The 14530-nt window shown below is 34.4% G+C and overlaps 1 protein-coding gene across 1 annotated transcript in view; it reads right to left on the bottom strand.

The window, feature by feature from the left end:
- The window catches only part of TMEFF2 (transmembrane protein with EGF like and two follistatin like domains 2), a gene marked incomplete at both ends in the record, with an annotated part of 254838 nt that overhangs the window by 117438 nt on the left and 122870 nt on the right, over positions 1 to 14530 (bottom strand). Inside the window, one exon of the mRNA XM_079710193.1 lies at positions 1 to 97. Coding sequence (XP_079566319.1) covers positions 1 to 97 — 97 coding nt within the window. The remainder of the gene's footprint in view (positions 98 to 14530) is intronic.

The following is a 14530-nucleotide window of genomic DNA, read 5'->3' as shown; positions in this document are numbered from 1 at the left end:
CAGACATCCTCAGCATCTTCATCACATTCTGCACCAAACTGGCAAATATCACAGGTGGATGTCTCCTTTTGGCTGGTTTCTCCTGAGCCTTCATGGACTATAGGACAGAAGAAAGGGAACAAAAAGAATTCAGGTAAGTGTGCACAATACCAACAACTTCAAGACTATTCTATATGAAACCTACTACTTTTCCAATGGAATTCTTTGCTATTGGAGCTCCATAAAGATCATCATATTCGGCTCCCTTCTTCCCTAAATTTGAAGAATATTAACAATAATATGCTAGCCATTGGTATGTGGTGAATAATTCTTTTTACAAGAAAAATAAAACAAACGAGAGTGTACTGGATTTATCAAAATTGTTTGGCTAATAGACCATATGAAAGTTACTTAATTAAAAGGGATTTAGATTGTTACTTGCCTAGAGGAAAAACCTAGTGTCTATAAAAAAAATACTTGACATTTTCTCATTCTTAAATTATAGATTTTTTTTCATTCAAAGGCTTTAATACATAATTAAAAAAATTTAGATGGGCAGCCTTGACTTTTTAGATATGTCTTCCCCCCCCCAAGATGCTAAGTACTTATAAGGAAAAATATATTAATTGTGTTTTTAGAAAACATCTTTTAATTGGTTTTTACAGTAATTTCTTGAATCTTACATAAATGTTGCACAGAGCTCATCATAGTGATTTCTTCTATGAAGGCTATGAACATATATTTCATTTAAAAAATATATACTGTCACTGATGATTATTGATATTGGTCCTTTTTATACACATAAATTGCAAGTGTAAAAATATACTATATACAGCCTAATTATAAAATTAAGCTTTCAAATCAGGAAAGAATAGTGTAAGTCGAGAAAAAAATTTTAGTATTTGAGTTCAAGAAATAAAAATCTGAGCAACACTTTTGAGATGATGGATTACTGTTTACCCAATTAAAAAAATATGTAGTTGGAAGCAAAAATAGTTTTGCTTATAGATGAAAAATTGCAACAACCTAAGTACTGCATAGATAACCTTATTCCATGGACATCTTATATACTAAAAACATGTGTTTAAATCAAGAGATCCTTAAAAAGTGCACTGCAAAAGGTTATGCATTTTCAGTAGAAAAAGAACAGAGGCAATTAAGTATGGCATTGGCTCCTAGCATTATGAAGCCTAATAAGATAACGTTTTTAACAAAACATCATTGATTAACATGCACCCTAAACCTAAGAAATTTAACCTTACTTATTTTATTTTAATATTATATTTTCATAATTTGTTCTTTGTCTATTAACATGAGTTATTAATATTTACAAAAGCAAAGGTCTTTATTCCTTGATTTTCCAATTTACTGCTGTGTAAATGAGTGATTTGATTTACCAGAGGAAAAAAAAGAACAAGACATCTCTAAGAGAGTTCTCTATTTTATAGCTTTTCCAGGAAAGACAGAGAGATTTATTTTTTCCAAAGCAAAATTTTTCCCCTGTACTTGATTTGCACTGCACTTTTAAAAAGTTATGAATTAAACAGATCAACTTCAATTGCAAAAGTATTGATGGTATAGTTTTAAAATTGGAAGTCTAAAAAAATGGTGTTCCTCCCCAGAAAGAAGAAGGAATTTTAGACTCTGCTAAAATAGACAGCACTTATTATCCACTCTATTATTTTAATACAGGCAAGACCATTAGAGTGGACTATGGGATAAGAAGGAAGCTGGGGACCTCACCTCAGGGGGTACTGAACAGCTGAGGTCCATCTCTTTATCACTTTCTTACTATTAATACAACACAGAAGCTGTTAATGGGAGAGAGAGCCTTTTAGTGTTAGCAAGATTAGCAGCTTCTAGACTAAAACTTCCCATCACTCAGGAAACATTCTAACACAACGGGAAGGTCCTTAATGAACAGTTATAGCCATTTATGGGCGGCCCTATCTTCTTTCGCAGCAGGGATCCTTGGTTAGGGATCTACTGGGAGTAATCCAGGGGATGAATCGTGCTACCTCAGCAAAACTAACAATAATAATTCTACTGGAAGTCACATTACATTTCTATAAAAGGGCAGTTATTGGTAGACTCGAGATGTTTGGAAATTCTCCCACACGGAGAAGTAAACCCAGAAGTAGCAGTAGCAAAACCTCTATCAATAAACGTTCTGGGAATAAAATGTGAAGCAATCACAGTGAAAAATAAAGTAAAATCTTTCCATATTTCCTGAAGCACAGATTTGCACCTTTGTAAAAACAAACAAATCAGTACACTGCTTCATTTAACACTATAGACCAAGATTCTTAAATAGGAGTGGGCTCAGAAGCTCTGGTAGATTTGGTTTGTTCATTTATGTATTGTTTTTTAGGTAAATGCCCTGAGATATCCTAGGAGGTACTGAATTTGTAGGCTCGAGGCTTGGATATGTATACTTTAAAAAACACATCCCTAAGAATCTCTGCCCTAAACAATACTGAAAAGACTTCCTCTGGCCTAAACATCTTCCTCAGGCAGTGAATGTCTAGCACAGGACTTCTGTCACTTTAAAGTGCACAGGAAGCACCTGGAGGTTTTGTTAAAAGGAAGATTCTGATTCAGTAAGTGTGAGGTGTAACTGATGCTGCTGGTCCACAGATCACATTCTGAGTAGCAAGGTTAACACTACATTTTTCCCATCACAATTCACAATTTATTAGTGGGTAGTGCAATGGAGTCAGTGGGTCACTATCAGCATTTTTGTAAACATTTTTGTGTACATGAAGCAGAATATACTGGAATAGAAAACACAGAGTGCATCTTATTTAGCAAGTATAGGTTTTATCTTATAACACTGTTTTAGTTATACATATGTATATCCATCCAGCACTGCAATGTAAATTTCATTTCTTACTAAAGGTCACAGTCACAAAAGCTTGAACACTATTGATTTAGCACACGCTAGATGCTCAGAAAGTATGTGTTGAACAGGAGTGTTCCTTTTTCCTGTTCTTTTTACAGTATCAGAAACAGGAAGGATCGGTGCTTAATTATTTGCATTCATCCGCTGATTATGTAGGAATGAAATTCATTTATGCTAAAGTATTATTTTAACCGTGCACTTGCATTTTAAGACTTTTATTTTGAGTTGTAAAGTAAAAATAGAATTATTTCCCTTTATTCTAAAACAACAGGTTTCAGCGTGTGACTGAGGGAAATTTGAGGAGCAAGGGAGGCAGAGCTCCTGAAAGCATATTACACCTAATATGCTACCCTACGGTTAAAACTGATTTAATTAATCCCTTTAAGAAGATTCTGGATTGGAGCATTATAAGAGATGATCAAATTGCCTCTCTCTCGAACTCTCCCTGCCCTCGTGGTTTCATCCGGAAAATTGTTACCAAAATTCCCTTATCATGACCTTGTTCTGGCCCAAATCAGTGGGTGCGCCCTCCCACTGGGCCCAGTTCTCTTCCTAATTCACTATAATGCCTCCTGGGCCTCTTATAATATTCCTAACCTATGTTATATTATTTCTGAAAACATGATGAAATAATATAATGTTCAAACACAGTTATTCAATGTCATTTATTTGGTTCAAATTTTCACTAAAATTTACATTCAGTGAAATGCTCATATCTTTCAGTCAATTTTGAGGAACGCATGCCAAGACAAAGAACAACTCCATCATTCCAGAAAGTTTGCTTCTGCCCTTCTCAGCCGTTTCCCTACCACTACTATGTCTCTACATATAGGCTGGTCAGTAATCCGATCTGTCACCACAGATGGACTATTTTAGAATATTACATCAATGGAATCATGCAATATGTAATTATTGTGTTCAACTTCTTCCAATTGGCATCATAGTTTTTAAGATGAATTCAGGTAGTTGCCTGTATCAGTGGTTTATTTCTTTTTATTGCTTGGTATCCAATTGAGTGAATATACCACAGCTTATTTTTCCATTTTCTTGTTGAAGTACATGTTGTTGTTTCCAGTTACTGTCTGGAAACAATAACTGAATATTTATGAATAAAGCTGTTATAAATATTCTTGTAAAAGACTTTTTGTGCACACAAGTTATTTCTCTTCGACAAATACCTCACAGTGGGATTATGGTATTCAGATAGCCACACCAGCTTTTGCTTATTGTTTCTGTCTTTTTTACATTCAACCTGCTTCTTAACTTATGTCTAAAGTGTGTTTCTTATAAACAATATATAGCGGAATGTCACTTTTTTATCTAGTCTGAATCTGTCTGCATTTAATCAGGGTATTTAGTCCATTTACTTTAATGTAATTATTGATATGTTTGGTTTTAAGTCTCCCAACTTGGTGTTTGATTCATTTTTTAAAAAAATTCTTGAGTTACAGAAATTTTTACTATATTTTAGGTACAAATTTTTGTCAGATACATGTATTGGGATATATTTTCTCAGTCTATTTTCTTGAACGTGTTTTGTTTTTTTTTGTGGATGTGCAGAAATTTTTATTTTGATGAAATCAATTTTTTCTTTTATGACTTGTCATTTCTAAGAAGTCTTCTACTCAGAGCTCATGAAGATATTCTTCTATGCTTTATTCTATTCCCCATTTTTATTAATTTTAAAATTTTACTTTACATTTAAGTTTATGGTCTATCTAAAATTGGATTTGGTGCATAACGTGAAGTAGAGGTTGGGGTTCTTTGTTTTTACCACGTGGACATGATTTCTCTCTCTTGACCTGTCAGTGTGGTGAAATATGTTGATTGATTTCCATATGTTAAGCCAACATCACATTTTGGGGAAAAGTCAAACTTGATCACGGTATATAACCCTTTGTATATATATCGGGATTTCTTTTGCTAGTATTTTGGTAAGTATTTTTGTGTCTAAGGTTCACAAGATATGCTGGCTGTAATTTTCTTTTCTTGTATTGTTCTTATTTTGTTTTATTATTATGGTTAAAATGACCTCATGATATGAGTTGGGAAGTGTTCCTACTTCCTCTATTTTATGAAAGAGTTTGTGGAGGATTGGTATTATTATTTCATTTCTTTATACAAGGCTATTTAAATTTTCTATTTTATTGCTTCCTACTCTTATTATTTCCTTTATGCTATATACTTAGAGTTTATTTTCTAGTTTCTTAAAATGGAAGAAGTGCTTGATTTTATACCTTTCTTGTTTTCTAATATAGGTATTTAAATCTGTACATTTTCTCCTAAAGACTGCTTTAGCTGCATCCCACAAATATTAATATGTTGTGTTTTCATGTATTTTTGTGAAAATATGTATTGTAATATCCTTCAAGATTTCTTCTTTGACCCAAGGATTATTTAGTAGTGTATTTTTTAACCTCCAAATATTTGAGGGTTTTCAAAGGTACATTATTTTTATTTATCTTTAATTTAAATATCCAAAATTCATTGGGAATCATTTTAAATATACAAAAGAGTTGTGTGGTCTTAAGGACACAGAGAAATGCAGGCTTCCAAGAGCCACTCAAGGTCTTAACATTAAAAGGAAAGTAATAAACATAGCATAAGGTTCCACTAAATTCAAAGGACTTTAGACTTAGGTAGGAAGACTTTTATATCTTTTTACTCCACCCCCCCAATGCAAAATTCAATCAAATGATCAACCTGGATGAGAGTTGAAATAAAAAGTAGATTGTGGGGCTTCCCTGGAGGTGCAGTGGTTGAGAGTCTGCCTGCCGATGCAGGGGACACGGGTTCGTGCCCCGGTCTGGGAAGATCCCACATGCCATGGAGCGGTTGGGCCCATGAGCCATGGCCGTTGAACCTGCGCGTCCGGAGACTGTGCTCCGCAACAGGAGAGGCCACAACAGTGAGAGGCCCACATACCGGAAAAAAAAAAAAAAAAAGTAGATTGTGTGAGCTGCAAGAGTAAATTGTTTTGAAGTCCTGAAAAGTCTGAAGTATTGAAAAGAGCTCAGCCTGATTGTCCAGGCTTTGAAACAAATCTCTCTGGAGTTTGACAGCTCTATGTCTCATGTTCAAGATGTTATAAAAAAATCCATTCATGGTGATCTATCCATCATGGTTAAAGAAAATATTCTTTTTCTTTGTTTGTTTGTTTGCTTTTACAAAGGTTTAAGTCCTTTGAAATTTATTAAAACTTGTGTTTTATGGGCCAGAATATGATTTATCTTCTTGACTATTCCATGTGCATCTTAGAAGTTGTAACCTCTTGTGGGGAGTGATTTTCTGTAAATATTAATAGCTTAAGTTGATGGTCCAAATCACCCATAACTGTATTGATTTTTTGTTTAATTGTTCTATCTATTACTGAGAAAGGTGTGCTAAAATCTCTACTGGTGACAGTAAAACTGTCTCTAGTTCTCTTTTGTTTTGTTCTTTTGTTTCATCTTGTATTTGGGAGCTCTGATATTGGGTTTATAAACATTTAGTAGTCTTATGTCTTCTTTAATAAGTGACCCTTTAGCATTATGAAATGCACCCCTTTACACTCTGGTCACACTATTCATCTTGAAGTCTACTTTGTTCTGATATTCAGATAACCACACCAGCTTTCTTTTGCTTATTGTTTCTATCTTTTTACTTTCAACCTGTTCATTAAGTTATGTTTAAAGAGTGTTCCTTGTAAACAATATATAGTTGGATTTTGCTTTTTTATCTAGTCTGAATATGTCTACATTTAATCAGGGTATTTAGTCCATTTACTTTAATGTAATTATTGATATGTTTGTTTTTAAGTCTACCAACTTGGTGTTTAATTCATATTTAGCTAATATTTTTGTTTTCCTCTGTTTCCTTTTCTGCCATTTTTTAAGGAAAATCAAATATTCTATGGTATTTATTTTGTCTTATCTCTTCTAATAATTATTTTGTTATATTTTGGGGTTGTTATTTTGATGGCTACTTTAAGGATTACAATATACAACTTCAAATTATCCTAATCTATTACTTCATGAACAATTTTAAAACTTTATTAAAATACTATATTTTTAATTACCACAGTCCACCCTTTGCATTCTTATTGTCATATATCATATTTCTACCTGTTCTATAAAACTCATGTTCCTTTTGAAAATTAGTTTTACTTTAAACATCCATCCTACTCTAATTTCAAAGGAAAAAAGCCAGAGATGTCAGTGCTAATGGAGACTCCTTCCTGTCATCATTAAATAATTATTTAGCTGCTGACCTGTATTTGCTCTAACTTTTCAAGACTTATGTATAGTCTCACATTCTCCATGGAAGACACTATTGGCATATGACACATATAGTAGATTGGATTATTTTCCCAATAAAAGGATTATACGTTCCTCTCCATAGCCATATGACTTGAAGTTCCATGATATCACTGATAGGCTTATGACTTGTATTTGCCATTGAAATGCCAGTGGAAGTGAGAAGATATATAAAAGACAAAATGTGGATTTCTACTTTCTTGCTTGTTCCCTTTGCATAAAAGAAGACACATCCAGAATAGGAGCTGTTTCTTCAACCAATCCCAGAATGAGAAGATATATAGAGCAGGGCCATAGTTGATCACAGCCATGGGAGCAAGAATTATGTCACTTACTGATGCTGTAAGCCTTTGAGGTTTTGAGGTCGTTTGTAACTATAGCTTTACCTAGTGAAAGATGGCTAATAAGACATGAATTAATGTTATTAATGAATTCTAAGGAAATACTTTCACATCATTTTCCACACCTCATATTTTGGTAGCTTTACTATTCAACCCTAGATCTGCTTTTAATTGTCTCCAGATCTTCCTTTGAAATTCTTACTATTTCTTTTCTATATTAGCATATATTCTGCAATAGTTAAGCCATGTTTATTCTATTATATTTTCATTTTTTCCCAACATAGCACTACCTTTCCCAGTCTATTCACAGTTCCCATTTTATTCTCCATGTAGCTCTAGCACATCACTTTGACAGATATATAAGTTGTCCCATTTAAATTAGGCATAGTATATACATTAAACATAGTATATGCAGCAAAGGAAGCCATAAAAGAACAAAAAAGCAACCTACAGAATGAGAGAAAATATTTGCAAACAATAAAACTGACAAGGGTTTAATTTCCAAAATACACAATTTGTATAGCTCAGTATCAAAAAAACACACAACCCAATCAAAAAATGGGCAGAAGACCTACATAGACATTTCTCCAAAGAAGACATACAGATGGCCAACAGGCACATGTAAAGATACTCAACATCACTGATTATTATAGAAATGCTAATAAAAACTACAATGAGGTTTCACGGCACACAGGTCAGAATGGTCATCATCAAAAAGTCTACAAATAAATGCTGGAGAGGGTGTGGAGAAAATAGAAATAGACTCACGGACAGAAAACAAACTAATGGTTATTAAAGGGGGAAGTGGGGAGGGATAAACTAGAAATTTGGGACTAAGAGATACACACTACTATATGTAAAGTAGATAAACAACAAGGACCTATTGTATAGCACAGGAAACTATATTCAATGTCTTGTAATAACCTATACATGAAAAGAATCTGAAAAACAATATATATATAACTGAATCACTTTACTCCACACCTGAAACATAGTAAATCATATATAATTCAATTAAAAAACAAAAAACCCACACACAAAAAAACAGTATAAATATACATAAATATAAGCCCAGGACCAGATGGCTTCATAGGCGAATTGCATCAAACATTTAGAGAAGAGCTAACACCTATCCTTCTCAAGCTCTTCCAAAATATAGCAGAGGGAGGAACACTCCCAAACTCACTCTATGAGGCCACCATCACCATGATACCAAAACCAGAAAAACATGTCACAAAAAAAGAAAACTACAGGCCAATATCACTGATGAACATAGATGCAAAAATCCTCAACAAAATACTAGCAAATAGAATCCAACAGCACATTAAAAGGATCATACAACATGATCAAGTGGGGTTTATCCCAGGAATGCAAGGATTCTTCAATACACACAAATCAACCAATGTGATGCACCATCTAAACAAATTGAAGGAGAAAAACCATATGATCTTCTCAATAGATGCAGAAGAAGCTTTTGACAAAATCCAACACCCATTTATGATAAAAACCCTCCAGAAAGTAGGCATAGAGGGAACTTACCTCAACATAATAAAGGCCATATGTGACAAACCCACAGCCAACATCATTCTCAATGGTGAAAAACTGAAACCATTTCCACTAAGATCAGGAACAAGATAAGGTTGCCCACTCTCACCACTATTATTCAACATAGTTTTGGAAGTTTTAGCCACAGCAATCAGAGAAGAGAAAGAAATAAAAGGAATCCAAATCAGAAAAGAGAACTAAAACTGTCACTGTTTGCAGATAACATGATACTATACATAGAGAATCCTAAAGATGCGACCAGAAAACTACTAGAGCTAATCAATGAATTTGGTAAAGTACCAGGATACAAAATTAATGCAGAGAAATCCCTTGTATTCCTACACACTAATGATGAAAAATCTGAAAGAGAAATTAAGGAAACACTCCCATTTACCACTGCAACAAAAAGAATAAAATACCTAGGAATCAACCTACCTAAGGAGACAAAAGACCTGTATGCAGAAAACTGTAAGACACTGATGAAAGAAATTAAAGATGACACAAGCAGATGTTCTTGCATTGGAAGAATCAACATTGTGAGAATGACTCTACTTCCCAAAGCAATCTACACATTCAGTGCAATCCCTATCAAACTACCAATGGCATTTTTCACAGAACTAGAACAAAAAATGTCACAATTTGTATGGAAACACAAAAGACCCCGAATAGCCAAAGCAATCTTGAGAAAGAAAAATGGAGCTGGAGGAATCAGGCTCCCTGACTTCAGACTATACTACGAAGCTACAGTAATCAAGACAGTAGGGTACTGGCACAAAAACAGACATATAGATCAATGGAACAGGAGAGAAAGCCCAGAGATAAACCCATGCACATATGGTCACCTTATCTTTGATAAAGGAGGCAAGAATATACAATGGAGAAAAGACATCCTCTTCAATAAGTTGTGCTGGGAAAACTGGACAGCTACAGATAAAAGAATGAAATTAGAACACTCCCTAACACCACCCACAAAAATAAACTCAAAATGGATTAAAGACCTAAATGTAAGGCCAGGCACTATAAAACTCTTAGAGGAGGGCTTCCCTGGTGGCGCAGTGGTTGGGAGTCTGCCTGACGATGCAGGGGACATGGGTTCGTGCCCTGGTCTGGGAGGATCCCACATGCCGCGGAGTGGCTAGGCCTGTGAGCCATGGCCTCTGAGCCTGTGCGTCCGGAGCCTGTGCTCTGCAAAGGGAGAGGCCACAACAGTGAGAGGCCCACATACCGCCAAAAAAAAAAAAAAAAAACTCTTAGGGGAAAACATAGCAGAACACTCTATGACATAAATCACGGCAAGATCCTTTTTGACCAACCTCCTAGAGAAATGGAAATAAAAGCAAAAATAAACAAATGGGACCTAATGAAACTTAAAAGCTTCTGCACAGCAAAGGAAACCATAAACAAGACGAAAAGACAACCCTCAGAATGGGAGAAAATATTTGCAAATGAAGCGACTGACAAAGGCTTAATCTCCAAAATATACAAGCAGGTTATGCAGCTCAATATCAAAAAAAAAACAAACAACCCTATCTAAAAACAGTCAGAACACCTAAATATACATTTCTCCAAAGAAGAAATACAGATTGCCAACAAACACATGAAAGGATGCTCAATATCACTAATCGTTAGAGAAATGCAAATCAAAACTACAATGAGGTATCACCTCACACCAGCCAGAACGGCCATCATCAAAAAATCTGCAAACAATAAATGCTGGAGAGGGTGTGGAGAAAAGGGAACCCTCTTGCACTGTTGGTGGGAATGTAAATTGATACAGCCACTATGGAGAACAGTATGGAGGTTCTTTAAAAAACTAAAAATAAAACTACCATACAACCCAGCAATCCCACTACTAGGCATGTATCCTGAGAAAACCATAATTCACAAAGAGTCGTGTACCATAATGTTCATTGCACCTCTATTTACAATAGCCAGGACATGGAAGCAACCTAAGTGTCCATCGACACATGAATGGATAAAGAAGATGTGGCACATATATACAATGGAATATTACTGTGCCATTAAAAGAAATGAAATTGAGTTATTTGTAGTGAGGGTGATGTGCCTAGAGTGTACCATACAGCGTGAAGTAATTCAGAAAGAGAAAAACATATACCATATGCTAACACATAGATATGGAATCTAAAAAAAAAAAAAAAAAAAGTTCTGAAGAACCTAGGGGCAGGACAGGAATAAAGATGCAGATGTAGAGAATGGACTTGAGGACATGGGGAGGGGGAGAAGTAAGCTGGGAAAAAGTGAGATAGTGGCATTGACATATATACATTACCAAATGTAAAATAGATAACTAGTGGGAAGCAGCTGAATAGCACAGGGAGATCAGCTCAGTGCTTTGTGACCACCTAGAAGGGTGGGATAGGGAGGGTGGGAGGGAGACGCATGAGGGAGGGGAAATGGGGATATACGTATATGTATAGCTGATTCACTTTGTTATAAAGCAGAAACTAACACACCATTATAAAGCAATTTTACTCCAATAAAGATGTTTTAAAAATATGCATAAATAGAAACCTCCCTGTGCACCAAGTCTGAAATAAAGTAGGTGGTCCCTGAAACAATCAGATTGCATCAACAGAAAGAATGAGATTTCTAAGCTTAAATATGATTCATAGACACTGGTTCTACACTCATTTAAATTATTGCAAAGTTGAAAAATAAATTTACACAAATTTTATATGGACCTTAAGCTGAAGTTTTCAAAATTTAGAATGCATTTTTTCTTTTTTGTATTTTAGAGTCAATATCAATCCAGTAGTCAGTGTTTTTTGTTTTTGTTTTTTAAATAGGTAAGATGACAAAGTAAACATGCCTTGGTAGGCATGTAATTTTTTCCACTTTATTTACATAGATAAAGGATTTGTCAGTGATACCATTCAATATATCTGTTGTAACTAAAGTTACTTTGATTATAAAATTATAAACAGCAATTTTTCTTTCTGAATAACTTACATACATTACTGTCTCATTCTCACCAAAAAGCTGAACTTTTGAGTTTATCCTCTGATGAAGGAAAAATTCCACTTAAAGAATAGGAAGAAAATTTTAAATCAAAACCCTCCATTCCATTCTTTAATTTGTACAACTTGTCTATTTTGCCTTTTGTATACCAGTTTTACCTCTCACATGCCTCTCCCACATGTAAGTTGAATTTAAATGATGGAAGCTGCTGACAGTTCCTAGAGGCTCAGACAATTCTAAGTTGTTGTTTTTGAGTTACAGTCATGTTCTCTTTTACATTTTCCAACATTTTCCTAGAAACCTCAATGACTTTAAAGAAAAATAAGAATAAGTACTTTCTTTTTATTCATATTAAAATGTGATATTTGTCATGTGAATAACAAGTACACTGTTACATCATATTATTGAAATGCTAAAACAAAAAGAAGTAGCATTTTGATCTGATATTTACAAAACTAACACAGATTAATTTTATATGCGTATCAGTGCCATATGCAGTAAGATGTGTTCAGATTTTGGGAAAGATATTCATTATCTTTGCTTCTTTTTAATTAAAAGAAGTACAAACCCACTGATAATTTTTAAGTGGTTTAAATGCCAAAAAACTAAAGGAAGGCTGAAATTACACTTACACAAAATGGTTTAAAACAACCAAGCTCATGACTGAGCAAATGTAATTCTATATTAAACACTCAAAAGAAGAGATCATCACAGAAAATTTAATTTTTCATAATTAAGCTAGTTTACTAGAGCTTGACACAGATTCTTTAGAAATCACATATAATTTATCTTCTGCACAGCTTAAAAAATTTAAGAGATTAATACAATGTTACTATGTTGAAGCAAAATTCTATTATCATTTAAGTCTGACTGATTTCACTCAGTCCTATCTGAGTTAGAACGGAAGATACTCAGTTGATTAGAAAAAAGAAGAAAGACAATAAAGTAAAGAAAAAAGAAATGAGCGAAGGATGGAAGGAAGGAAAGAAGAAAGGACAAAAAACTTATTCAGCTTGATATCAGGCATGGCAGAATTCATCCGAGAACGTTACCATGCCAAGACTTCATGAAACTCTTATTGTATCAATCGTATGATAATTATATGCAAAAATACTTTTATTATTCTCAGTGTAATTAATTTATATCATTTTATGTAAATTCATAAAAATAATTAAATTTTTTCCATATTAAATGCCTAAAAGGTGAGAAATGTATTTTTTATTGGTAAGTGATGAACACTGACTTGGGGTGAATGAGCTACTGTAAAGCACAGAGGGTACCAAATTCCAATTAGAGGATATTGAGAAAAGACTAAGAGTTAGTAAGTGGAAACAGTAAGTGTACTTGATACTTTTGCACAGATTTGTGATGAGGAAAACAGAGGATGAGGCATTAGTTGCAAAATGATGTACGGTCAAGAAAGGGATTTTTTATGGAAGGATGGAGTCGAAGCATCATTGTCATGCTGAGAGAAATGATGGTGCATAAAAGAACAAATTTATGCAGAAGATAAAGGGTATAATTACAGAAGCAATGTCCTTGAGAAGGGACGGGTTTACAAACAGGTGCAGTGCTTGGTCTTAGAGGTACAAACATGTCTTCTGCTCGAGGAGGGGTGGCAGAGTATGTGGGTACAGATGTAGGAAGGAGGTGACACTGGAAAGGGGAGGATGAAATAGATCTCTTTTGGTTGCATTTACTGCCTGTATTGTATTTGTACTCAAAAGAATGGTTATCAGTTGAGAGGATGTGATAGGAAGAGAATGTGAAATATAAGGGAATGAATGTGAATGAAGAAAGACCAAAGTCTTTCTAAGTCTTTCCAACATTAATTTGTTGCTTTCCAACTTTGTGTTTAATTCTTCTAATTAGTAAATCTCTGATAACAAAGATATAGCTTTATTAACTTGCACTTCTGTATGTCATTAGTACATGACTTTTGGTATTGATAACTTCAAGGCATTTTGTGATATAGAAAGTTTTATTTGAATCATCAAAGACTAAATTGCCAATACAGTCAACTCTAACCTACTTAATGTTTGTTTTGGTAGAGGGGCTTTGCAATCTGGTAACAACTTACATGTCATGTTTCTTTCCTATTTTCCCATTCCATCACCACAGTACTAGTTCAGATCCTCATCATACTTGCCTAAACTTCTAACTACCTGATCTCTGCACTTGCAAACTTGCCTCTCTTAAATATATCTCCCATGTATCTTATTGAAATGCAAATCTGATCATATCATTTAAAATTGAAAATGACATGAAGTAATCTAAAGGCAGTTACATGATAGGCAAAGTTCAGGGGTAATGCTAGGAGAGCTGGATTTCGGTTGCCCAGAGTCTTTTCTTGATCCCCAGGTTTCTTATTTGTAAAATGAGATGCCTGCCCTGCTTGCTCACAGTCTGTGGTGAAGATTAAACAGGAGGACATGTGAAAGTGCTTTGCACCCTCTAAATTGCTCTGTCACCCTAAGGTGTTAACACTA

Source organism: Hyperoodon ampullatus (genome assembly GCF_949752795.1).
Source record: "Hyperoodon ampullatus genome assembly, chromosome: 8".
NCBI classification, from domain to species: domain Eukaryota; kingdom Metazoa; phylum Chordata; class Mammalia; order Artiodactyla; family Ziphiidae; genus Hyperoodon; species Hyperoodon ampullatus.
This window is presented reverse-complemented; position numbering and strand designations above follow the sequence as displayed.